This window comes from Hippoglossus hippoglossus, chromosome 24 (assembly GCF_009819705.1).
Source record: "Hippoglossus hippoglossus isolate fHipHip1 chromosome 24, fHipHip1.pri, whole genome shotgun sequence".
In the NCBI taxonomy this organism is placed as follows: domain Eukaryota; kingdom Metazoa; phylum Chordata; class Actinopteri; order Pleuronectiformes; family Pleuronectidae; genus Hippoglossus; species Hippoglossus hippoglossus.
In genome coordinates, this window is record NC_047174.1 from 1,699,771 (window position 1) to 1,725,608 (window position 25,838).

At 42.0% G+C, this 25,838-nt stretch overlaps 1 protein-coding gene and 1 non-coding gene across 2 annotated transcripts; one reads left to right on the forward strand and one right to left on the reverse strand.

The window, feature by feature from the left end:
• Window positions 1-1,955: 1,955 nt before the first annotated feature.
• vash2 (vasohibin 2) lies at window positions 1,956-24,266 on the reverse strand. Its single transcript, XM_034580008.1, has 10 exons — window positions 23,108-24,266; window positions 21,675-22,141; window positions 15,488-15,576; window positions 15,071-15,127; window positions 14,680-14,754; window positions 10,244-10,481; window positions 10,013-10,156; window positions 7,083-7,201; window positions 2,885-4,337; window positions 1,956-2,783 (listed from the first exon to the last, which is right to left on the reverse strand). The coding sequence occupies exons 2-9, from the start codon at window positions 21,993-21,995 to the stop codon at window positions 4,268-4,270; spliced, it is 1,113 nt and encodes a 370-aa protein (XP_034435899.1). The 5' UTR covers window positions 21,996-22,141; window positions 23,108-24,266; the 3' UTR covers window positions 1,956-2,783; window positions 2,885-4,267.
• trnat-ugu lies at window positions 13,755-13,827 on the forward strand. The gene has a single exon. It is a non-coding gene; the product is annotated as a tRNA-Thr (tRNA).
• Window positions 24,267-25,838: the final 1,572 nt, after the last annotated feature.

The following is a 25,838-nucleotide window of genomic DNA, read 5'->3' on the forward strand; positions in this document are numbered from 1 at the left end:
AGATCATTTATTCACATGCTGCTACTGTTGTTGATAAAAACAGCTGAAACTGTAACAGAGTTACAATAGTTATATCGACTCGGGGGGGTCACGGCTCCTCCTACTGTTCATTTCCACAGGTAAACAAAACCACAGGAAAGTTCAACACTCAACAGCCCTAATGAGCTCAATACTGTTACAGAGGTTTAGGGTTCGATTCCCACAGAGTGCCACAAGCACACCTCATTACATTTCTCAAGAGTTTGACAGAAGGCCGTCTGTCCCTTTTGTTCCTCGCAGCACAATCGTAACACAACAGGCGAGAAGAAGGCAAACAAAAACTACATCTGTTGTCACAGAATAAAATCTGAAGAAGAAAACAAGAGGAGAAGGAAACAGTTTGTGAACTTTAAGAAAAAGCTGCGACTTTGTTCAGTGGCAAATAAACACTGCGGTGAAAGGATCACACGATGCACACGGGCACAAATCCTCCAAACAACACACAGCAAAGTCAAAACATCAAATAAAGACATGGGAGCAACACTGTGGAGGCACTGGAAGTTTTTTTAAATTCAAATACTGACGACATGTTGCTCTGAATTTGGTTCAGTTTTAATGGAAACAAAAACATATTTTGTTAATTCAAAGCTGCATAAATACAATATTTTTTATGTTGTTGCCATTTGCATTTTTTGGATTTGATCAACAACCTTGTTTGGACATAACGTCGGCTATTATTTCACTTTTGAATCTAGATTATTGAAAGATCAAAGCCGAGATTTGAGATCTTTGTGTCCAGTTAATATTTTCCATTTTAATCACCAAAGATTTCAGTTCATCACAGATCAGTGAGTTTAGGACGGAGCTGAGAAACATGATTCAGCACTTTGGAAACAAAGGCCTTCAAAAAGATTTTAAAAAACCACCTGCTACAAATACAAGGTGTTTTTTCTTTCCTTTTTTTAAATTTTTGCTTCTCATTCAAAATAAAAATGTACAATCAATGACTCAAAACCCCAAAATCCAAAAAGTTAAGTTTCAACCACAATCTTATGAAGAAAAACAAAAAGGAAACATTCAATAAGATAAATTGTCAAACGCAGACGTTTCTTTTCCAGAGTTAAATTAAAAACAGTTGCTACATTGAGTGTTTCAGTGTCTGTGTCCCCACTGAGCAGTCGAGTCCTTGTTGTTTGTCTTCATGCTCATATTTGTGCATCGAGAGACATTAGTGAAGTGTAGGCCGTCGGTAACTTGGAAACTGTTGAATCTCAGTTTGTAAAACAAATGGAATCCGTCAGAAAATGTTCCATTCTTTAAAAAAGTTCTCCAGGATATGTTGCTTCTCCAGAACGAAAAACAAACCCAATCTACACTTTTGTTCGTTGACAACCGAAGCGAGAAGAACAACTCGGAAGCAGCTTTGTGCTTTTCTTCCGATGCTAACATCATTAAGCCTTTGTAAATAATTTACAGTACAAATATTATCCCGTTGAGCTGGTTGCTTTGTGCTCTGGTCCTCTGCTGGTCAAACATCACAAACATGAAAGAGATTCCGCTCTTTCCTCACAGCACCTTGAATCAGTGATTATGGCTCAGGCTGCACAGAGCGAGAGAAAACTGGAGTTATTTTATAAACGGTGGAGAGAAGAATTACTCTAAATGACAGAGATTCATTTCTGTACAGATGTTTGAAAATGTGCCTCGATTGAGCCACAAACACTTTGTTTGAAGTGAGGAAGACTTGGATTTTAGTTCTTTGTCACGACCTCGAACACAACGTGTGCATAACTCATTGTTTAACCAAAAAGCTCGGAGTAAAATGTTGGTAGTTTTCAGATGAGAATAAAACACACTGAGCTAACCTCCTATTTTTCACCCCTGTCCGTTTGTCGATTGGTATGTTTGTGAACAAGATTTCACAAAAACTAAAGAATGGATTTCGACAAAACTTGGTGGAAGGATCTGATGTCAGTCAGGAAAGAACCAATTAAAATCTGGTGCTGATCTGGATCAGGAGGCGGATCCAGGATGTTTTTCAGCATTTTGTTGAGCGAAATTTTTTTGGTGCAGTTTAATTTAATTTAAGGGACTGGTGGGCCTTTGCGAAGGTTTGAGCTCTACTGAGTTATACTGGAGTTAAAATGTTGGCATAGCTTCCCTCAAGAGGCCCATGAGCAAGGCATCTAGCCCCTTCATTCGGTGAACACAGCTGGTCAGGGGCCAGCAGTGGGGGATGTGGTTGTCAAGCCAACATATCCTACCTTGGCCCAACTGCTAACATGGAGGAGGTGGGGGTTTTGAACTATAATGCACCCAGCCACCAGGTGGCAATCGAGACGCTTTGGCTTCACTTTTGAGGAGCTGTCATGTGAATAGAAGCTGACGTGTACAGTTCTCAGACTGAAAACTTTACAGAACATTCTGCAGATAAAACAAACAAGTAAACGTTGCATATGTATATAATACAGTATGTAGTACAAAGTATAATAAAATGTAGAAGTACAGTATGAGTATGATTTAAATTCAGGTTTCTGTGTTGTGTGATGAGCGCTTCTTTGATATGTGATATTGTATCGTTGCATGTGTTTGTGTCAGACGGGTTAAAATCATCCGTGAATGTCGAACTGAACTCGAGCTTTGATTCTTCAAAGGCCTCAACAGGAGAATCCAGAAAAACACAGCTGCATTCAGATTTGATTGTGTTTTTGTACGATCCTAATGATACATGGTGCATACGAGCGTGAACAGTACTGAACGGACTCTCATAGGCCACTTGGTACCGAAGATGATTCATCGAGCTGCTCTGGATTTCCTCACTCTTGTTTTTCCTCTCGTGCTGAGCGGAACATATGATTTACTGACTGAATAAAAACTCAGGCTTTAGTTTGTTCCAACACAAAACGTTTTCACCTTCATGCTGCAGATTTACGGTCGAGTCCTTCGACTCTAAATCACAATCTTCTATCTTCAGAGTGGAGATTAACAAAATGACAAATCTCAGTCATGTTATTTTCCAGCTGTGGTTACGTATCCAGAGGAGAAGAGGAAACGAGGGAGAGGGGGAGAGAGAGAGAGAGAGAGAGAGAGAGAGAGGGAGAGAGAGGGAGAGAGAGAGGGAGGTTTGCCGCAGTGCTCTAACGATCCTCTCCTCACTCTTCTCTTCTTCTTCCTGAAACTCAATCGACTCTGCCTCTTTGATTCTCCTGCAAACCTTATTGAACGAGTTCCTTATTCTAAACTCGTCCACTCCGATCGATGGAAATCTGCATGTAGGAGTCGACTTACTCATCTTAATCAAACCATGGACGATTCAAAAGCTTTTGAGAAAGTCAAAGTGCAACTAATCAAGGTGCTGCAGTAGATGAACAAGCGAGAGTAACGTGGGAATCTCCTCTTTCCTCTATGAACACCGACATGTTGGAGAAATGACAAATGAAAACCTGTGTTGAGTCATCGCATAAATTCTCAGCCATAGAATTGTGCTCTGAAACCAAGCTCAGCACGTAGAACCCTGAACTGGTGAATCCGTCGTTACCGTTAATGTAAACACATTCCTGTCGTGTACCAGCCGAGGATATGGAACACATCAAATCCAACACTGCACTTCACTGGGCCCCGAACAACACATGTGACAAGTGTGAAGCTGATAAGATGAACGGTTCTCGAGGTATGTGAACCACCGGCAGATGGACGGATAAGATCTTTTCTCCTTTAACATTAAGTTAAGTCTATTAATCTGTTTTAGTTGAGTTTTGTGCAGGGGAACATCTTTTTGTTGACATGGCAGCTTGAGGAAAAGGTATAATATCGACCTCTGAGGAGGTGACAGAGATGATATGATGGTTTATTAATGTGAATTTCACATGATGTCAGGACACGACGGCTCTCAACCTTCGATTTCTTGACTGAAATGTTGGAGATTTAGAAATAAATAATCCGCTGAACTTCTACATCCGAGTTGAAGTGTGTAAAAACATAAGAAGAAGGTGCCGCTGCTCTCAGGCTGTGTGGTGAAGCTGTTGTCGTGGATCCACGGCGACGAAACAGACAACCAAACTCTTCTTGAAATATAAAATCGTCTTTTCTCTCCGAGTCGCAGCTTCAAAGAAGTTCCTCCTCTGAAAGCTCAGAAAGCACTTGTGTTCATCGTCCACCTTTGTCAGAGCTGCAGTGTCTCGTCCACTAAAAGCGCTGGTGGCTGGTAGAGTCTTTAGGATCAGGGTGGTTGAGACATGTGGACGGATGCGGGAGGGGCTGAGGACGTCTCGGACGGGGACGGAGGGGCTCAGATGCGGATCTGGTAGCCGTCGTTGAGCGTGCTGAGCTCCGGAGGTTTCCTCTCCATGGAGGCCGGCCTGAAAGACAGAAGAGTATCACACCGATCAGACACAGTGAAGAAGAAGAAGAAGTAGAAGTAGAAGAAGAACTTCACCATGAGAACATGTCTGACACTTCATAGCCGTTTCATTTGAAAAAAGCATTCCACTTTTCAGCAGGCAGTGCAGCTAACAGTCACCGGAGGCGTTTAATCACGCTGCTAAAAGAACCCGGAGTCGTTGAGGAGTCCGTGCTCTCAGCTGTTCAAACCAGCAGCTGATTATTACTCCGTCTCTGCTGCAGCGACAACGTGTTGTTAAGTGCTCGGCTGATAACAGTGATAGCTTTTTAAGGACCACGTTGGAGTGGTTCAAAGTGCTAATGTGCTGTTCTGCTGCTTCTCTGAACTGATGAAACAACTGAAGTTTTAAAAAAGATTAAAATCACCCAGAGGCAGAAGCAAGAAGCAAATAAAGAGACTTTTTCTCAGTTCACAAAAACATTTCAACACAAAAAGAAGAAAGTCTTTTCTCTGACTCGTGTGTGTCTGTTTACCTGCAGATACAAGTTTGTGGTGACTTAAGATCAAACTCCGCAAAGACCCAACAGTCCCTTTAAATTAAATCAAAGCTTAGAGATAAACCAATAAAACAATGTCGATCATGAAATCATAATTTCAATTTCAGACAAGTTATGTTGTAAATTCTTTTTTTAAATTAAGCTAAAAGTCGAACTTTCTTATTTACAGACTTTTTTTTCCCATCAAGAAAAGGTCGAAAGCAAAAATGGAAAACTCGCAAAGAAATAAACAAAATTTATAATGAAGGTAACAAACTTTAATGACTAATGATTCAATGAGTAATCAACACGTGTGGCAGCAGAGGGCGCTGTTGCTCAGTGACGGTACATAGTGTGGCTTTAAAGAACAAAAACTAATTTCTCTACTTTTCTGTTTTGTTTTCATGTTGTTTTCCTCTATAGTTTCCACACGTAAACTCTGAGAGTATTTGACATATTTTTAGAGAAACCAGAGAAATGTTTTCTTGTCTGGAAAAAACTTTTTAAATTTCCATAAGAAGAGAAACAAGGATCGGAGGCTGAGAAAGTTCCTTCTTGTCGTACTCAAAATTAGTATAAGTTCCACAAAGGTGGTGAAACAGACTCAAATAAACCTTAAGAAAATATGTGTTATTGTTGTTATTATATTACAGAGGACTAGAAAATGCAGAGAAGAAATATAAATTTGATTTTAATCCTTGACAGGAAGGATTTTTTCATATTTAACGTTCAACTTTAACGTTAAATGTTTTGATGGCTGAATTGTATTCTGAGATGATTTGACATTAAACCACTGAAATGGATTAGTCCTCCTTTTTGTGTTGCTCTTTTCAAACACAAACACACATCGGAATAATGAGGCTGTGAGAGTGTCTCATAATAAAGGTCATCACAGAGTCACGTCAAACTGCAGCAATGTCAGTAATTCTGGTGCCGTGTGTGTGTGTGTGTGGTGTGTGGTGTGTGTGTGTGTGTGTGTGTGTGTGTGTGTGTGTGTGTGTGTGTGTGTGTGTGTGTGTGTGTGTGTGTGTGGTGTGTGTGCGGTGTGACTCTGCAGTGCGGCCGGGCTGCAGCTGTCGTCCAGGTCAGGTTGTGTTACACCACGCAGCTGTCAGCACACACAGACACACTCAGCATCCTGTGTGTTTGTGTCCGTTTCCGTGCTGTTGAACTATAGTGGTGAGTCACCGTGTTTCTATTGGCTGCTCAACACTGAAGGAATTTCATCTGTTCAAATGGAGAGTTCTTACACTTTCTTATCCACAAGTCTGTTGGCAACAGATTTTACTACACAACTACACAAAGTCACTGGTGAAACGCTGGACTCACACCTGTGACAGTGGGCGTGACGATCGTCATGACGACAACGTTTCATGGCAGCTATCAATACAATGCAAAGAGACCAACACGGGAAATAAAATCCACAACCAGATCAACACCAGGTTCACCAGCTGACTCCGCCTCCTCTTTCCCATCAATGTGATTTGATTGGCTGGTGCCAATACATGAAAAATAGAGCAGCCTAATTTCTGTCGTACGCAGTGTGAGTAAAACGACGCAACGGAACCACAATGCAGTTCATGACCTTCAATTCACAGAGTACATGGGAGCTGCGAGGTCGCATTAACTTTCTACATTTCCTAATGGAGTTTGGTTCAGTGTTCTCTTCTATTCTGCAGAAGAACTACTGGTTTACTTGCAGCATCAATGATCTGACATCCTGTGTCTCAGACAGGGAGAGAGGCACTCTGCTGCGGAGGGTTGGTGACACACACACAGACACACAACAATGACAGCGCCTGTGTCAGCTGAAAGCAACAAGGACTCGTCTGCCCGCTGATAACGCTGAGCTGTCGGCAACAAAGACACATGCGAGGTCTTCAGTGTCAGCTGTAAATTCAGATTAGGGACTATGAGGGGCTCTGCTCAGCTTCTCAAGCTTCACACACACACACTCACACTCACACACACACACACACGATGGCTTGCTACCAGCGAAATGTCAGATCGACCTTTTCACTTCAAGTCTAAACTCCCCTTGACCTGCGGAGCAGAGCTGTGGGAGGACGGAGGAGGAACGAAGCACCAAACGCCGGCAGCTGTCGTTCAAACACCGGTGACCTCACTGAGGAATCTGGAGACTTGCTTTCATCTAAAAATCTTCATCAGCAGCTAAGAATTGTCTGGAAACGAGAAGACACACACATTGTCTGCTCCGCACTTACGATTTGTCTCTGCGCTGAGTGAAGCGTCGCTGGGGACTGCTCTGCCGTCGCCGTGGTGATAAGGATTTTCCCCGGCTCCGCTCTTTGATTGGTGACTGGGCGCTGGATGATTTCAGGATCTGACACAAAACGAACAACACACACATCAACAACAGTATATATAATTGTATTTAGTGGCATTTTAAACTTAAATTAGCGTATGGACAACGAAGTAAATTAAATGTAAGAGTTTCAGCTAAATGGAATGCAGCCATCATTAATGTTTGACAAGTTAAATGTCCAACATAACAAAGAGTCAGACTCAAATCAGTGATATTCAATTAAAAGTACATAACCATCACTGACATGTTTTAATCGAGCCCAACTGACAATTTCAGTTGATTTATATAAAAACATTGGAAATGGTTCCTAAGGTGTCGTTAGCAAGTTTTTGAAGCTTAATATTTTACAGTTTAACGATAAACTTTATTGCAAATAACTATAAATAAAAAGAAAACACAACGAAATATGTACAACTTGAATTAAGACGTAAACATGAATGCACATCTTTTGTGTTTATTCTGATACATAAATAAAACTTTTAATAAAGCCAAAAAAGGAACACTGATACTGATATTTCTGTGCAAGGCTAAAATATAATATAGAATATTCCATTATTATGGACCAACTGTTAAAAGTGGAAAATGTGCGATGACATGAAAACTACTGTTGTGACGCCATCTGTCAGGAACACGAGGAAAGTTTTAGTGTCAGTGAATCATTCCAGTACGGGACATGTGTTGGTTTTCCACTTCCACTCTGTCTCAAGTGCTTAAAGATAAACTGAACTTCTAAACAAGTTTCTAAAGTAAAGGAAACTTCACCAGAAAGAACTCGACAGCCGCTGCTCTGTTCAGCTGCTGGGCGGAAAAGTGCGACTGTGATGAATCCGTCTGTGCAGAGTCATCGTGTGATTATGTGGTGATTCATTCTCTTCTCCCCGTGAACTCAACAAGCCACCGTGACAGATAAGAGGCGCGGGAAAAGATGAGCGGTGTGTGTGTGTGTGTGTGTGTGTGTGTGTGTGTGTGTGTGTGTGTGTGTGTGTGTGTGTGTGTGTGTGTGTGTGTGTGTGTGTGTGTGTGTGTGTGAAACAGAAATTGGAAACTATCAGCAGAACTCAGCAGTAGAAAAAAAACAGCAGGATAAACATGGAATTTTCCTGGACTAAGAAAAAAGTCAGGAGCTGATATTTCTGGTCATGTGGTTCTGATATGTGGGTCAGTGTGGGTCAGTGTGGGTCAGTGTGTGTGTGTGTGTGTGTGTGTGTGTGTGTGTGTGTGTGTGTGTGTGTGTGTGTGTCAGATTTATCGTTCTTTCTCATGTTTGTTCTGTGTCGTTTTATCCTCAACCTTCTTCATGTAAATGTTATGGAAATCAAGTTTTATTATTATAACCGTTCGTCTGCACTCTGATAAACTGTCCTGTGAAACTTTATATCTGCTTCTCCGTTCCCTCATCTAGTTTACTGAGTTCTTCACATTCCAAACACACATTGAAAAGTCTATACTTGTGAGGACCCTTACTGACATTCTGCTTTGCATTCCACAGCCGCTAATGACGACCTTAACATAAACCTAATTCTACACATACACTCTCAGACAAACACAATGACCTCACTGTCCAAACATTGAATCCTCATGGAGACACACACACACACACACACACACACACACACACACACACACACACACACACACACACACACACACACACACACACAGTCTATTTATAATAAATTCACATTCTCTGGGGTACAGTAGAGATTAAAATAAAGTCCGTCTGTGGGTGTTGCCTTCGTTTGCACACACACACATGTACGTGAGTGTATGATACAGTGTGTGTGCGTGTGTGTGTGTGTGTGTGTGTGTGTGTGACAGCTGCAAACTCACTGACCTACATATCTTGCTGACATGCAGTGCAGTCCATATACTGTACCAACGTCTTACACCGGCATCATACACGCAAACACACACTCAGACTTACATAGAAGTGCATGTGGAATAAAATGAAAAATCAACGCATGGAAAATAACATACAAATGAAAACTTAAGACTCATATAAAACATTTAACCTCAAACAATCCACTCCTCTGAGTCCGCCTCTCTTCGACACCCCCCCCCCCCTGTTCCTTTCCCATCATGCCCTAAATAATTCCTGACAGTTTGTATTCCATGTTCATCCCAACGGAAACTACATCCATCTCTGCTCACATGGAAAAATGTCATGAAGGTGTTTCCCTTGTTCGGTTCAGACAGAAGAAAATACTCATGAGTGTACGCACTGAATCAGAGACTACACACTGAGATTAAACATGGCAACACTACGACAAACTACAAAGTCACTTAGTAGAGTTCATTCCATTCCGATTGTCCCCTAAATTCATTGCATGATAATGTGTACAGTAGTTTTTGTGTAATCCTGATAACTAACAGACGAACCAACAAACAAACAGGAAGGTGACACAAAACACAATGTAAAAACAGTGACATGCATACATACTTCGAGAGACACTTTGGTTTGTTCAGCTATGAAATAACATGTGTTGTAGTTTGGCAGATAAATGCTCCATTAACTTCACCACTAAGAGCTGTTTTTCTTTTGTGCTCCTGTTTGGAATTACACTCTCACTGCAAGTTTTCCATTTTCACCCCCGACTGTTGAGTATTTTCTTGTTTTACCATCCTGGTTGATTCATAGTGTGGTAATGTGAGCATGTCCTACTGCTGCTTTTCTTCTCCACGCTCAAACTTCTTCACTCTCTTTACCCAAACTACTCTGAATGAAGCGATACCAGTGTTTCCCATTAACCACTTAGACTGTGGCGGCACCGCCGTGGAATCATTTGTCTGGCATCATCACGTCGTAGAGTGTATGTTTGCGTGTCACACCTTCATCCTCATGTCTCGACCGTGTTTCTCCAGCTCCTTCCTCATCTCCTGAGCTCCCAGTCTGGCGGCATTCAGGACCAAATGCTTCCATTCTATTGGCTGGAAGACGTGGGGGTCGTGAGGCACATACAGGCCGATCTTCACCTGGGACAAGCAGAGGATACGTTTAAACACACCTTTACTGATGCCATGCACACTTCTTCCCTTCCTCCCTTCCTCCTCCCCTCTTACCTTCTTCAGAGTGTGCTGGTATCTCTTGTAGGAGCTCTCAAACTCGGCCACCAGTTCCCCCAGCGTCCGGTGGGTAAGCGGTTTGTCCATCAGGTCCTGGCGGCGGCTCATGCCCAGCGATCCATAGCGACCGTTGCAGTAGACGCCCAGAACAACGTGGTGGAAGCAGTGGCCTGAAAACTGAGTCTTAAAGCTGATGGGGAAACGCTCCAGAGACGTCAGCCCGTTGGTCAGGTAGCTGGTCAGAACAACAGGGTTAAGGAAGGATCTCAAAATAACACCTTTCTTTAGCTGCAGCCTGAAATTTCATACTTTAAGACTGGATCTTTTTCATAAACTAATCTACAGCCACTTTGACTGCAGCCCCGGGGAGTGCAGTCAAAGTGGCTGTAGATTTGACTACGAATCCGAAAAAATAAAAACAAAAGCTTTAGTACAAACCTAGTGAGAGAGTATTTCTGAAGAAACGCAAGTCATGTGAAATAAGATGCAGCCTGAGACTCAGAAGCCGAATACCATGAAAATTCCACCGGATAAACAATTGGTCTCAGACCGGCAGTTTGTGAGCTTCTGCTCTGCTGCTCCTGTCTGATTCCATCTTTGTGATTTATCATTATGTTTTTCTCTGATTTACTCAGAAAAACAAAGACAAAGAAAGATACACGAGCTCCCTGGAAGCCGGGAATCACAAAGTGTGTCAGCACATATTGAGCAAATTTTGGTGCTGGTCCGAATCAACGTTGATAAATGGGACGTTTTTTCAAAATTTCCACCATTTTCTCAGAGAGTAATTCATGGATCTTTATTTTTTAAATCTAGAACTTATGGAGCTGATAAATGAGTTCAAGGGACTGTTGGCGGAGGTACGAACTCTCCTGAGTGACATTCTACTTTCAACATTGGCTTTAGGATTTATTATTCTACTCCTTTTAAGGGCCTGGATTTTATTCATGTGTTTCATAGTCTCTGTATTTTGAGTGTGTGTGTTGTACTGTTGGGCCGCGGTGGAGGAGGTATGGGCTCTACTGAGGGCTGTTCTGGTTTCTTACTTGGTTTGTTCACAACATGTTTCAGAGACTGAGCGGTTTAATGATTCAGTTTTTAACAAGTAAAACTAAAAACAGTGAATCCAAATAGTGGACGACTAAATTCTGAGCCAGCTCTCATGCTGCGGACGACACAGATTCAACACCAACGCTGATCCAACCGCGGCAACACACAGAGATCTGGACGTTTGCAGCCAGCAGCGAACCATCTGCTCCGTTCTGCCCGTGGAGGCCTGTCATTGGCCAGAGCGCCTGTCTGTCATCTCAGCAGCCTGAACGCCGCAGAGCTGCTGTTGTTTCATTAAATATTCACCAAGGGACATCATCACACACCACTCGGCCTCAGTATATTGTGTTATTACTGTTAATCCAGTTTCTGTTGCATTTCCTTCTTCAGAGGCGCAAAAGATAATTTACTGATTATTAAAGGAAGATTTAGTTTCAGCACACACACACACACACAGACAGACAGGTTGCCTTTATCTGCTGTGGCCATAAGTCTGATGAGTATAAATACAGATTAACAACATGTCTGGATGTGAGATGCTTGATTGAAAACATCTGATCTGATCTTTGAATGTAAAGGTAACTGTGAAACCTTTATCCGTGGATATAATGCAGCGCTGACCCGTGCTCCGACTTCTCTCTACATTTCTGTCGAGATTCAAGATAAGGAAATACTGGAAAAAGCATAAAATCTTCTTTATGCACGGTGTCTTTTTACCAAGAGTCACACTTTCCTCTTCTTTATCATGAGCAAACTGCCGGCTCTGAATTTCTTCAGCAGCAGCAGTGGGAGGAAATGATGTTGAGAAGTGGCCAAAAGTCAGATCCACAATGGTTGACGCGTTTTGCTGCCCCTAGGATTCTTTATATTTCCCCTACACACTGACACTCTGTACCATTTCCTATCCTTATTTTGAAATGTTCTTCAGACATTAGTGAGTACTAGAACCAGGTCGATATAAATCTTTGCCGATTTCAGTGAGTAAAAACATCGGATTCAGCCAATACTATACATCAATACAAATTAAATGGCAATGACTCCTAAAATGCCCTGTTGGGCCAACAGTCCTCTTAGATCCAATCAAGCTGCTCCGCACACTCGTTAACATCACTCCCCTCAACACGCAGGATTTTTTTCATCGAGATTCATGAATTATTCCCTGAGACAAAAATAAACAAATATCGAGAACCTTTTTTACGAAAAATTTGACAAAAATTGTTGCTTTGTTTATTCTGTAAACAAAAGGCTAGTTTTACCTGATTGTTTGGGCCAATCAATAAATCAGTCTGGCTCTCGACAGAACTCTGATTATTATTCTACTCAAGGCTGCTTTGTACTCAGGCCTTCTTCTTATTCTACAAACCACTGGTGATGTTAATACTGTGAGACTCTGAGTCAAACCCACACAGAGAGCTGGTGTCTCTCCAGATAAACCCTAAATATCCTGGAGAGAATTCCGAGCAGGAGAGGAAGGACAGACTGAAGCCGGACAAACAGACAGGAGCGCTCCGACCGCCACAGGCTACAACAACAGATTCTATTCATCCCTCTCTGCCCTTTGCTTTTCTGTGCTTAATTCCTTTTCTGTTTGTCTCGTCTTCTTCTACCGGCTATCTCACGACGTATGACGAAGAAGAAACACACCCAGTTAGTCAGTTTTTACCTTCCACTGGTCACTTGTAAAGAAATTCGAACAAGTTCATCCTCACTCTAGTGGAGAGTTAAGGACAGAAGATGGTTGCACTTTTCTGAAAATGGGATATAAAATGTGATTAATTGATTGAACATCAGATCACGTAAACAAAAAATGAACCTGAATATTAGCATAATATATCTGCTTTGAGGAAGAGTCCCTCCGTGTTTTACAAATACCAGTTTACCAGTATAAACTGTTCAATCAAATAATTTTAGAATTGCTCTCTGGGGACAAATAAAGTTGTTTTGAATTGAAATAAATCTAAATGCATGAATAACAGCCAAGTACAATAAGAACTGTAAAAAAATATGTAAAGTGGATAAACATATGGACCATTTAGTGCCTTGATCATTGGACAAATGGGGTTTGTCTTGATATGGGGGGGGGGGGTGATGGGTATTCAGCTGCAACAAGACACTTAACCTCTAGGTGTCACTAAGTTCTACACACTGAACCTTTAAGATTCAAAAAGAAAATGTATTGTCATTTCAAAACATGAGGTACTGAGGTCCCGATAGGCAGCAAAGAATCTACAACATTAAATGCTAGTGGCCGAAGTCACATATTGTACGTTTAAGTGTAGATTAAAGAGATTCTGTTGTAAATTAATTTTTCAAGTCTACTAAAATAAGAGGTGTAACTTTTCACGGTATTTGTATTTAATGGAATGTGTTTGTACAGACTGAGCACACAGCAGACAAGGGTGTGTCCTCTGCCTTTGTTAAGATCAAGACGTTGGCGTGCCACCTGTGTGTCAGGTAAGGCCTCATAGCTCAGTGGTTAGAGCACTGGTCTTGTAAACCAGGGGTCGTGAGTTCAATTCTCACTGGGGCCTGGTGCCTTTTGGGGTGAGTGACCTCAGGTCAAAGGTGACACTGATCAAACTCACTCTTTATCTGACAGGGCTGAGTCAGTGTGATGTCGTCCAAAGGTCATAGAGCAACGTTTTGCCTCCGTCTTTCACCTTGAATTTATTTTTCAGTCCAGCTCTTGCCACCTTCACTCCTCCCCCCCCCTGTAGACTAAAGTCAGTCTCAATTAAAGTCAGTGTCAGCTGCCACCCTGACGGCCCGGGAGCAAAGCCACAGTGAAACTAGCACATGTGAAACTGGACCATCCATTCAGAGAGGACACGAACAAATCGATTCTGTTCATCTGCTAAATCCTGCAAAAAACTGTTTTACACCACATAACATACATCAGCAGCTTTATCCTATAAGGTGTCGGATTTACATCTGAACACATTAGTATCCTGTTAATAGAAATTGCCTTAGCGATGCACTGAGGATCTGACCTGCGACTTGGGGAAGTATCTGCTTCAATATGAGGAGTCAATACTGAGAAATCTCATGTATGAATTCATAAGTCAGTATAAGGGCGACATACTGCTGCTTTAAAAATTAAAGCTGTGCCGGATGATACTAAGCCGGTGAGCGTGTGTGTGTGTATGTATGTATGGTTGGGGGTTAAACTCTGAAGTGGGCTTGTTGCCAGGCAACGAGGTTCAGTAAGAGCTGGAAAGGGTGGCGGTGGTGGTGGTGGGGGCATTAAGACATTAGAGCAACGTGTCTCATTGATTTCACACAGAGATAATAAGAATAACCTTTTGGCCCACTGTGAGTGTGAGTGTGTGTGTGTGTGTGAGTGTGAGTGTGTGAGTGTGTGTGTGTGTGTGTGTAAAGGATACATTCCCAGGATAACGGCTTCAAGGCATTTGATTGGCAGAGACTCCCTGATCATCTCTCTTGCTGTCTCCATTAACCTGGAGGAGGGAGGAAGATGAAGGACGAGGGAGAGGATGAAGAAGAGGACACAGAAATACAATTTTACAATTTAAATTAATTAATGTAAATTCATTTTAAAATTCCTGGAGAAACTACAGTTAAATCAGGGTTTACACAAAATAAAACTCCAACCACAAGAGTTTCGATGTCTTGGTTTTGTTTTATTGTTATTTTTATAAAGTAAAGGCATCAGTCTGTGGTTAAGCAGACTGAGGTGTTTGCACTATCATTCTGATAATTGGCTTGTTGAGTTAATCTTGTTAAAATGAAATGATTAAATAATCAAACACTTACCCGCACAGTGGACGGCTCTTCTTGATTTCAAAGAACTGTGTTCCTGTATGGTTGTATCTGACAGAAATGATAAGGATGAATATTTGGAGTAGGGGTATCATTGTCAGAGTATCGTTGTTTGGAGAGATAGAGAGGGTCATCACTTTATCAGAGGGATGTTGGTTTGATCCCCGGCTCCTCCGGGCCTTGAGCAGGACAGTGCACCCCAAATTACCAGTGTTACCAGAAAGCCCAGTCTTTCACAAGTCCCTATTGACACAGTGTTCCTGAAGTTAACGTCATGCTGATGCCTTTAAAAGTCTTTAGAAACGTCAAATATGACCAGACACACAGAACTAACTTCACCCGACTGGTGTAGCTCTCACCATGACATCCGTGTGCTGTCATGTTGGGACACTTGTGTGTGTTAAAGGATACTGCAGGGCCTTCATGTAGTTCTGGACGGCCACCAGCCAGTCTGGGACCGACATGGACGGTTTGAAGGTCGGGACTGAAGGAACAGGATGCTGAGAAAGAGAAAGAGAAATAGAGTTAAACTCGCCGTGTTGTTGAGATACAGAAACGTGTTTTGTAAGGTCTCAGTGACCTTTGACCACCATAATCTGATCATTTTTGCTTCGCAGTTTTCTTGTTAGGATTGAAAAACCTCTGATTATTTATATTTAGATAATATAATTTAATATAATAACAGCACAATAGTACAATTATTTCTGCTACTTTCACCACAGCGGCCACTGGTGCTAGTTGTGGTAGCAGCTGAATGAATAGCATTCTGTGCTAAAAACAAACACACCTAATATATCTGTCTGTAGCAGACAGCTGACAGTGAGTAGCTCCAGGAAAAAACGAATCAAACAGATGAATGACACAAGTCAGACGAGGTCCCTAACACCAGAAAGTTGAGGTAATATGGTCCCACCTCAGAGCACCGGACCTACAGACACCCTCACGGTGAGAAGAGGTTTGTCGCACTGGAAACCACGAGACTGTTTCTGCAGCTGTTTCAACTCAACACGGAGCATTTCAGGGAGGAAACCAGGATCAGAGATGTGGCTTCATGAACGACGTGACCACACCAGCAGAGAGAGTCAGACTCAAACACAAACCGACACTTCCTCTGACACAGGTCGCCTCTGCTGTGAGCCTGTGGCCGTGCAGGAAGGGTGAAACACAGCCCTGTCATTTCCTCTGGGTCTCTGCTTGTTTAGGAGGAAGTCAACAGGACAACATGGAGAGGAAGCCCTGGTCTTTTTTTAGTTTTGTTGAGGTTCTAATGTAAAACTGTGGCACATGTGATCTACTAAGATTTACGTATTTCAATGATCCAGCACAATGGTTTTCTTTTCACATAAGAACACACATATTGGTGTACGCACATCAGACATTCATCAGGTTACACAGCCAACTAGAATCGAAAAATGTTTCATATCAAGATCCATGCATTATTACATGCAGGGAGGTTATGTTTTAACCCCAGTCTGTTGGTTTTTGGTGTGTTTGATTGTAAACAGGATTAAGCAGAGACCACTGGACGGATTACCACGAAACTTGGTGGAAGGATGTGGTCAGAAAAGAACCCATGAAATTCTGCGCAGATCCAGATGAGGAGATGGATCCAGGATTTGTTTTTATCACTTTCATTCGACATTTTCACTGATTTCTCAGAGAATAATTCCTGGATTTTAGTGAGAATAATCACACACTGATATCTAGTAGTGTGTGTGTGTAATTTGGTGCAGCTTGAATTTAAAAAGGGTCTGTTGGGCGTTGGGTGAGGTATGAGCTTGACTGACTGACATTTTAGTTCCTGAAGAAATTGGTAAAAATGTTGGGAAAGAAAAGCTGTGTCTTGCAATGATAAAGACAAACCCTGGTCTGTCCCTTTGTTGAAATTTGATGGGTTCTTCCCTGATTCCTTGTCTCATCCTTCCCCCAACGTTTGTGCTAATCTATTCATTAGATTTTGCGTAATCCTGCTGATAAACAGGCAAACGGACAGGGGTGAAAACTGCACCTCCTTAGTGGTAATAAACCAGTATTTACCACTGATGTAATGCAAACAGGAGGTCAGTCTTCAAACCAGACAACCAATGAAATAATCACCCAGCTGGTCGACCTTCAACCAGTCAACAGTCATACTGCCATATAATCTCTGATGTAGTGAAATCCCCATTAAGGTTTAATACACTGGCTGCATCAGCTGGTGCAGACACGCAGACACGCAGACGCAGACACACACACACACACACACACACACACACACACACACACACACACACACACACACACACACACACACACACACACACACACACACACACACACACACACACACACACACACACACACACACACACACAGCTTTCTGCTGGGTCAGGCAGTGAGATGTGTGGTGATCCCTCACTTTTATCCTCTTCTCTCTAACGTCAGTTAGATCCGTCATCTTTCTGCTGCCGTGTCCACACTCAGAGCAGAACGTCCATGCAAAAGAAGCTACATTTTAAACTTTCACTACGAGTGGTTCAGTCTGCCATCTGACCTTGAGCAAGGCACTTAACAGTCTGCAGTTGAGTTTTACAAATGAATGAGGACGGCCTGGGCCAATGCATTATTTTTATAAAAGGCTTTTATATAAGCTGCTGCATTTTGGCTGCTGTCAACCACTCTGACATCAGCACCGTTCTGAGAGACCAAACACGAGTCTGTCTCAGCTGTCAATCATGACACGAACTAAAAGACTTAACACCTGTGCAAACTTTGAGTGAACTGACAGACGAGTCAGCGTCCTGTATCACAGCTTTCGTCACCCAGGAAACACAGGCGCTTAAACGCCAAACATAAACATGTAACCAAGGAGATCAGTCTCTATATCTAATAGTATCATATTGTATTGTGTTGTATTCACCGAAGCAGACTCAATGACAACTGATCTGTCTCCACCTTGTCCAGAGCTGGGAGTGCATCTCTTCATTGTCCCAGTTTAAATCTACTTCTACCTCCCTTCCTGTTTTTACCCCTTTCCTTCATCCCTTCATCTTCTGCCATCACTTCTTTCCCTTTACGGGGAGTTTTGTTCTCCCCTTCCCTTCGCTTCTCTCTCTGTCTCCGTCCTTTCTGCTGTCGATAACTAAGCACCCGGCAGCAGAGAGAAGAAACAGCGGTGCACAGGCCAGAGGAAGGGAAGCATGAGAGAGCGGGAACAGAGGGATTTCTCACAGTGTCGGTTATGACCTTCCTGAGTTTTGAATTGTTCAGAAGGGAAATGGGGGATGGGCAGTAGAAAGTGGTTTGAACAGAAACAACATCATCAGGCTGAAAGAGAACATGAGTAAAATAAGTTTGAAAAACAGGACAAGCTATTTACAAGAAGGAAGAAAAATGACGTCACCTTCATAGAGCAGGAGATTTTCACTTTAAGGGAACACTGTTGCAAGCCACTGTAAAAACTAACTTCCCCTGTATTTTCTGGGAACAGTAGCAACAGCAAAATGTAAAAGTAACCAACTAGACAGTAGAAAACACAAGTATATTCACGGCTCTACTTCATTGTAAAAACACATTTACAAGAAGTACTGACAAACTGAAGTATCTGAAGACACAAGAAGAACAGAAGTGGATTTAACTCAGGAGCCACATGTCTTTTAGAATCATTACACTGGCAGGTGTGAGATACAGATATCAGTGACCTCCGTTACCTTTAAAGCACTTTTGCTCTGTGTGCATTAAAAATGGAAACAACCAGGCGAGAGCAAGATGGAGGAGGGGGAGAAACAGATCGTATTTCCTGCTGTCATGATATCTTTAGAGCGGGGCATCCCGGGGAACGCCTGTCTATCTCTGAGTGTGTGTGGGGAGAGAGAGAGTCAGTCAGACAGTATTTATAAGATACATGAGTACTTATACTACTTTAGTACGACTTCACTGTGGCTTGTATCTACTGCGGGATTACAGTCATAACACTAAAGGACACCTTCTTGAAGATTATGGCTGTAGTCTGTAAATCACATCTGTCTGAACTAATCTATGTTGGCAAACGTCCATAAGCTTCATTGACTGATCCAAAACAAGACATTTGTATCCTGAGCTTCCTCCAGACAAAGACAAGTACAAATACATGTGAACTTCAGCAGTTGTGGCCTAATCTGCACCCTCACATACTAACAATAAACCACAAAAATAACACAATATCGAACTCTTCCTGTTACGTTCTCCTGACTGTAGGTCGCTGAGCTTGTTGCTTTATTTCAGTTTAATCGCTTAATGCCGTCCAAAATAAAATCCTTTCGTCACAGCTTGAACAGAGACATTTTACTCCAGAACAATGGGGCCACAATGGATTATGGAAATGACGGGACATTATCTATTGTTAGATTTAGGTCCTGCTCCTGTCCAGTGAACCCACATGGAGTTAAACATCCAGCTCAGGACACATTCATTAAACAATTTCAGAAATAGAGATTAGAGAGTATGGAGTAGAGAGAGATTTCAAGAATAAAGTCAAATATGACGAGAAGAAATTGCCATTCTGGTGAGCTTCTTGAGGTCTTGCTGCTTATTTCCTAAAAAAGTGTTTTTTCTTTCTTCTCATAATATTTTGACTTTTTTCTCATTAAATTAAAAATTTCTTTTTAAATTATGACTTTATATAATGACTTTTCTCGTATTATTTATTCTTGTAATATTATTTTATTCTCAAAAACTCCATTCTAGAGATGACCAGTCCATATCTTGTATTAAAAGATGTATTTTGTCTGGGTCTTCTTAGAGATCTCTGCTCAGAAGAGTCCTTCAGGTGTAGTACAGGTGGTTACAGGAGATTATCCACAACCCTGATTTTATTAGAGGGATTATTTGGCCCCTGTGCCAAGTCTCCCTTTCTGTTAATGAGGGCATGGAGAGTGGCAACATAGTCACTGACGATATCACTGACCTACACCGTGCAAAATGCTACTGGGGGGGGGGGGGGGGGTTCCACATATTGCCCTTTGAAATCAACATATACGACACACAGTATGTGTACCGTCCAACATGTATCCCATAGTAATCTGTGGTGTAGAGCTCTTCTCCCCATTGGTCTCACATTAAATTTATAATCACTTAATGCTGATCAGTTCATTCAAGTCAATTTAACATTTCTTAATAACAAAGGTGTTGCTCTTTTCTCCTCCTTCATACTCTAAAGGCATTGGTCATATGGATCAGTCTAACAGCTGTGGCTACCACCTGCTTATACACGCACACGCACACACACACACACACACACACACAGTTGCTAATCAACCGCACAACAACACTGCACGATGAACCAACAGACACCTACACGCACATAGCTTGTTTACAACAGTGTCCTAGCAAAGCATTTCCAAGTAGCTGCATTTAATACCATTCACACAATGCTGGAACAAAGTTCTTTAATTTTTTCCAGTCACCTATTCACACACACAATTTGGGGTTCAGTATCCAAGAACACTTTGAAATGAAGAGATCAAACCACGAACCCTGTGGCTAGTGGATGACCCGCTCTACCCCCTGAGCCACACCGACACAAAAAAGTAAATTGGAAAATAAACACACTGTGGGGTCATTTTAACAATTTACCGAACTGTGAAATAGAGATTTGGTGTCTTTATAAATTTGTATGCATTAGTTTGTCAGCAAGTAAAAATATAAAAAGCATATAACGATGATTTCCTGAAATTACAATTTTTTTTGCTGCTGAGTAGGACTCTGTATTTTCTCTTCATATTTACAACTTCACGGTCCCAAAATTGGCTGATATAAATTTCATAGAGTGACACACTGTCTCTCACTTAAAATGGTTCCAAGTGGCTCCACAGTTACAGTTGGCTGTAACTTTACTGTGATACTCTTAAGCTGCTGAAATGCTCAATGTGAAACCATCATGACACGTAGCCAAAGGCTTCGAAAAACAATACTGACAGACGGCTCATGTGTGCACACTCTGTATGTGTAGTTTTAGTTGTTGGTGTGTTTGTGTGCACATGTCCTCCTGTCGTCCCTTCTGTCCAGGACTACAGCGTGGGATCTTGGCACCGATGAACAACTGGGTCACTAATGACCACATGGCCAATTAGCAGAGCTAAACAAGAACCAGATTCCCTCGTACCCGGCCTGAAACACAACGAACGTCCACCCAAATCCCTGACGAGAAAACTATGAGGAGAATCTGGGCCGAGGGGCCAGAGCAGCAGCAGACAAAGATGTGTATCATGTGTGGGGTTACTGTTTCTTTCAACGTGTCTTTTCAGCATAAAGAATGCTGCTCAAAAAGAAAATGACCAAAGCAAAAGACGCTAATTGTTTGAGACAGAGGCTGAAAAGAGGAGCTGCAGCAACGGACAGTCTGAGGACAGTGATGTGTTTTCTGAACATTAGAGCATGAAAACTTTTGCAAAGCTAGTTACGGTAAATGACAGAAAGAACATTGTTGCATTGAGATTTCAGACAAGGCAGAAGAGGTCAGGACGAGAACAGCACAACCCCGGAGCTGTCATATGAAACAACATACTTCAACATACCCATGAGAAGATCCAGTGTGGAGAATTACATGATACTACTGAATGATAAAACACAGCTAGCTTACCCTTGGAAGGTATGCAGCATTTTGTATCCTGTCCACCATCTCCTGACCCTCAGGGTGCACAGCAGCCACATGGGACCACATCCTCTCCCAGGTGATGCTTTCGATGGGGAAACCAGTCCGGTTGACATAGAAAAGAACTCCTCCATCCTTCTCCTCTTCCTCCCCAGGGGACCGGGAACTGTTATTTGGGGGAGAGGCGGCGGATTCCTCCTGGGTGCTGCAGCGGAGGAGGCAGTGCGAGCTTGTGCTCTTTGATCGGCCGTGCCTGCTCCATTTGGCCGAGGAAGTGCCGGCCCGGCTTGGGGAGTTGGGTCCTGTCATTGATCCCAGGAGAGCTAGGAGGAGGAGGAGGAGGAGGAGGAGGAGGAGGAGGAGGGAAAGTCAGGGCAGGGAATCCTCCTCCAGCTACGAGAGCTTCGCCTCGTTTGTCGGTGACGGACAGTTCATTTTGATCTTCAAGGGCAAATCTATGATAAAAAACAAAACCTTCATCCTTAGCAGCACATTTTGTGAAACAGCAAATCAGGTGATCAGCAAAAATCTAAATATACCTCTTAAAGCAAGGTTTCCAGTATGGGTACATATCTGTAGTGCAAGGGACCAATTCTAAACAACTATTCCATGAAGATACAATTATGTATTTATGAAGCTACTTATTTAGCCAAGTCTGTACACTCCAAGAGGATCTGTGCCTTTCCTTTTTTGGAAGATAATTATATCACTATAGGACAGTATGAAGCCTCAACTATAGACATATACACAAAATATGTAGTTCAGGTATATATTGTATTTATAGCATAAAAAATAAAAGGTATTTTGCAGAGCTCACAAGTGAGTTTGTTACCACAGACACCAACTTTATATTGATATGTGATTTTTCATTCTAGTGCACTCAGTGAAATATGCAGACAGTCTAAGTCCTGGTGCTAAATATCCATATTAGGGCTGGGCAACATCATTATATCAATAATTATCACATACTTTAAACTTAACAGAAATATTAATGTGACAGTCATCATGATAATATTGTTATCGACTGAAATAATAATTTATGCCTTGCTATAATTGTTTACCATATCTTCTTCTTTGATATCGATACTTAAATCAACAGCGTCAAAGATAATGCTAGTTTCTTATTATATATACTCTTATAATAGAAATGATAATGTCGAATTGATCATGATAGATGGAAATGCTCATTTTTACCAGCGCTGGTCCCTTTAAACTAAATCAACAGTGCCAAAGATTAAGCTAGTTTCCTATTATGTACATCAAAGGCAACCTGTATAAAATAAAAGGCATTTTGCAGAACCAACACGTCATGAAACCTCTCAGGTGAGCGTGTGACCACAGGCACCACCTTCGTATCGATATCAGATTTTTCCTTATTGCTGGAATATGTCGAATATAACCGATATTATCGTTAACCGTACCGTGTTTTATACCGGGGCTCCGATGTCACGGTAACAGCGGTCGCTCCGGTTTAACGGGCGTTCGACCCAAAGACCGCGCGAGGAGACGAGTCAGGTTCCATTCATGACGAGGCGCCGTTGTCCCCCTCCGGCTGGGAAGTCTTGTTTTGGTCCGAGCCTTCGTAACTTCACCTCTTCTTCTCTGCGACAAGTTGGCGGGAGTTAACAGCCGCTCACAGCGGAAACACAGACGGCTACACTTCAGAATAAAGGCATCGTGTTTGTCGGGGTTGCGTATTTACAAGGTTAGCACATGCGGCAAACACATGACCGCGTCACGTCTTTGTTTGTGGGGGATTCAGATGCATTTTCACGGAAACATCAACTATTAGAATCCAGTTCCCGGTGAAGTTTTTTTTAATGTTTGAAAATCCAAGCCGGAAGTGCTGCTGGTTTTCTTTTGCTAGCTTGCTAACTGTGCTATCTCCGGGGCCGTTACCTCCCACCGGTCCAGGCCGGGGATAAGAGCTCCGCGGCGGTCAGCACCGTGTCCGGCGCCTCGGTGTCAGCTTCGGCTTCCGTTCCCGAGTCTCTGTCCCATGGAGGAATCACAGGACGAGTCTCTCCATGGAGGAATCACCGGGACGGGTCGCTCCCTGCCGCCGCCTCCTGCGTCTCTCTCCGCGGCCTCTGTCCCCAGCAGCGCTCGCCAACGTTCCGCGGCTTCCCATTGGTCCAGACGACAAAGAGGGGCGGGCCGGAGAGCAGGCGCTACCATATTTGGAAGTGTCGGCGCGCTCTGATTGGTTCGCTGCGATGGACGAGGGCGTCAACAAGTGATACATCTGCTAAAAATTTGATTTTTTTCTGCAACTGTTGAATTTGCACATTTTGTACATTTTCATGATTCATCTACAACCAGAATAATATGGATTTGAATTGATTCATAGGATAAAATAATTTGATGCAAAACAAAGTCTATGCAAACACCTGACAAGATACAAACAGAGAATCCCTTTTAATAAAAGCACTAAATATTGTTATAAATACTGATATTGACTGAGGGGGGGAAGGTTCATCTTGTTGCATGTAAATCAACATAATTTAAAAAGTCACTCAACTCAAACCTGGAAGTATCAACCTGCAGTATCTACATCACAGCATAAAACACTAACATGTCTATAACAGCCGGTTCATTAAGCTAAACGTACGATATCTATAGGATTATATACCATCTTATGATTATTATTATTACTTAAACATTGCAGCAGTAACTTAACGTACAGCTCCCCCTTCTGGCACTCTGGGTAAAACGTTTTTTACAACACATTGGTTCATATACAATCATTCATATTATATCATCTTACAAATAACATGTCACCATTGTAATGTATAAGAATAACAGCTGGATCAGAAGAACATGAAGATACAATATAAAATATTCCAGCTTTTGGACGACAAACTTCAAGAATCAATAAAATGGCTGAAAACTGGTTAAATCCAGTCCACATGATAAAAGTGACTTTTTATATCAAACTTTACAGACTGTCGGGCCTTGGCAGTGGTTTAAACTAAATCACAGTTTCATCTGGGAATGTTCCCACCTTTGTTTCTTTTCTACCTAATGAGAATCACATTATTACGAGTGACTTTGTTTTCACAGCAGAAAGTTGTAACAACTGATTCCTAATATAAATATATCGATGTCAAATGTAACTCTACTATTGTATGATTGTGACGTTGGCATAGAGGCTGCTGGGATCAGCTGAGGGTCCAGTAGAAGAGGAGGGAGCTTCCACAGTGCTGTAGATCACTGCATCATCACCACCCTGGAACTGTAGGATATACAATCAATCAGTCAATCAATCAATCAATCAATCAATCAGTAAATCAATCAATCAATCAATCAATCAGTCAATCAGTCAATCAATCAATCAATCAATCAATCAATCAATCATCTGTAAAGCAACTTTCATCAGGTTAGTGTAGTTCAATGTGCTTCACAGAACACAACAAATACAAATGTTGATAAGGAATTATGATAAAAAAGGATTTTAAAAAAGACCTAATGCAGTGCTAACAAAACCATCACAGAATAACAACATGTATCGAGTGACGGACATCAAATGATGTTTTTATGTTTCCACTTATGAAAACATTTGTTTTCCACTATTACAGTTCTTTCTGAACAGAGGAGTTTACCTGGACCGCGCTGTAAGGGGAGTGGCTGATGGAGGCGTAGGCCACATCATCTGCAGGGTCAACCTACACCATGAAGACACCACATGTTCACTTATATGGATTCATACTGACTTATCCTTTTTCTTTTCTATAACTGTTACATCAAAAATGTATAACTTGTGATGACATCATGATGACATGGCATTATTACAAGATAAATAAAAACTGAGCATTGTCTGGTTTATATGAACATAAGACAGGTTTATCTCCTCTGATGCTTTTTTTTTAGTTTAGCTGTAGAATATGAAAACCAGCGTCCAGAAACGCTGCTTCTGAGAAGTTGTAACAGTTATTTTCATCTTTGTAACTGACCGTGTTTTTATCCGTCTGTGTTTTGTTCCCTGAGTCGACAGGAACAGAAGAGTTAGCCTCGCAGAGGGAAGAATCAGGTTCATCAAAACCTTTCGTTTCCTCCGCCCAAGAGGTTATGTTTTCATCTGCGTTTATTTGTGTGTCTATAGTTGGCAGGATCACACACAAACAAAGATGAGTTGTGGTTCCAGGAGGTTTT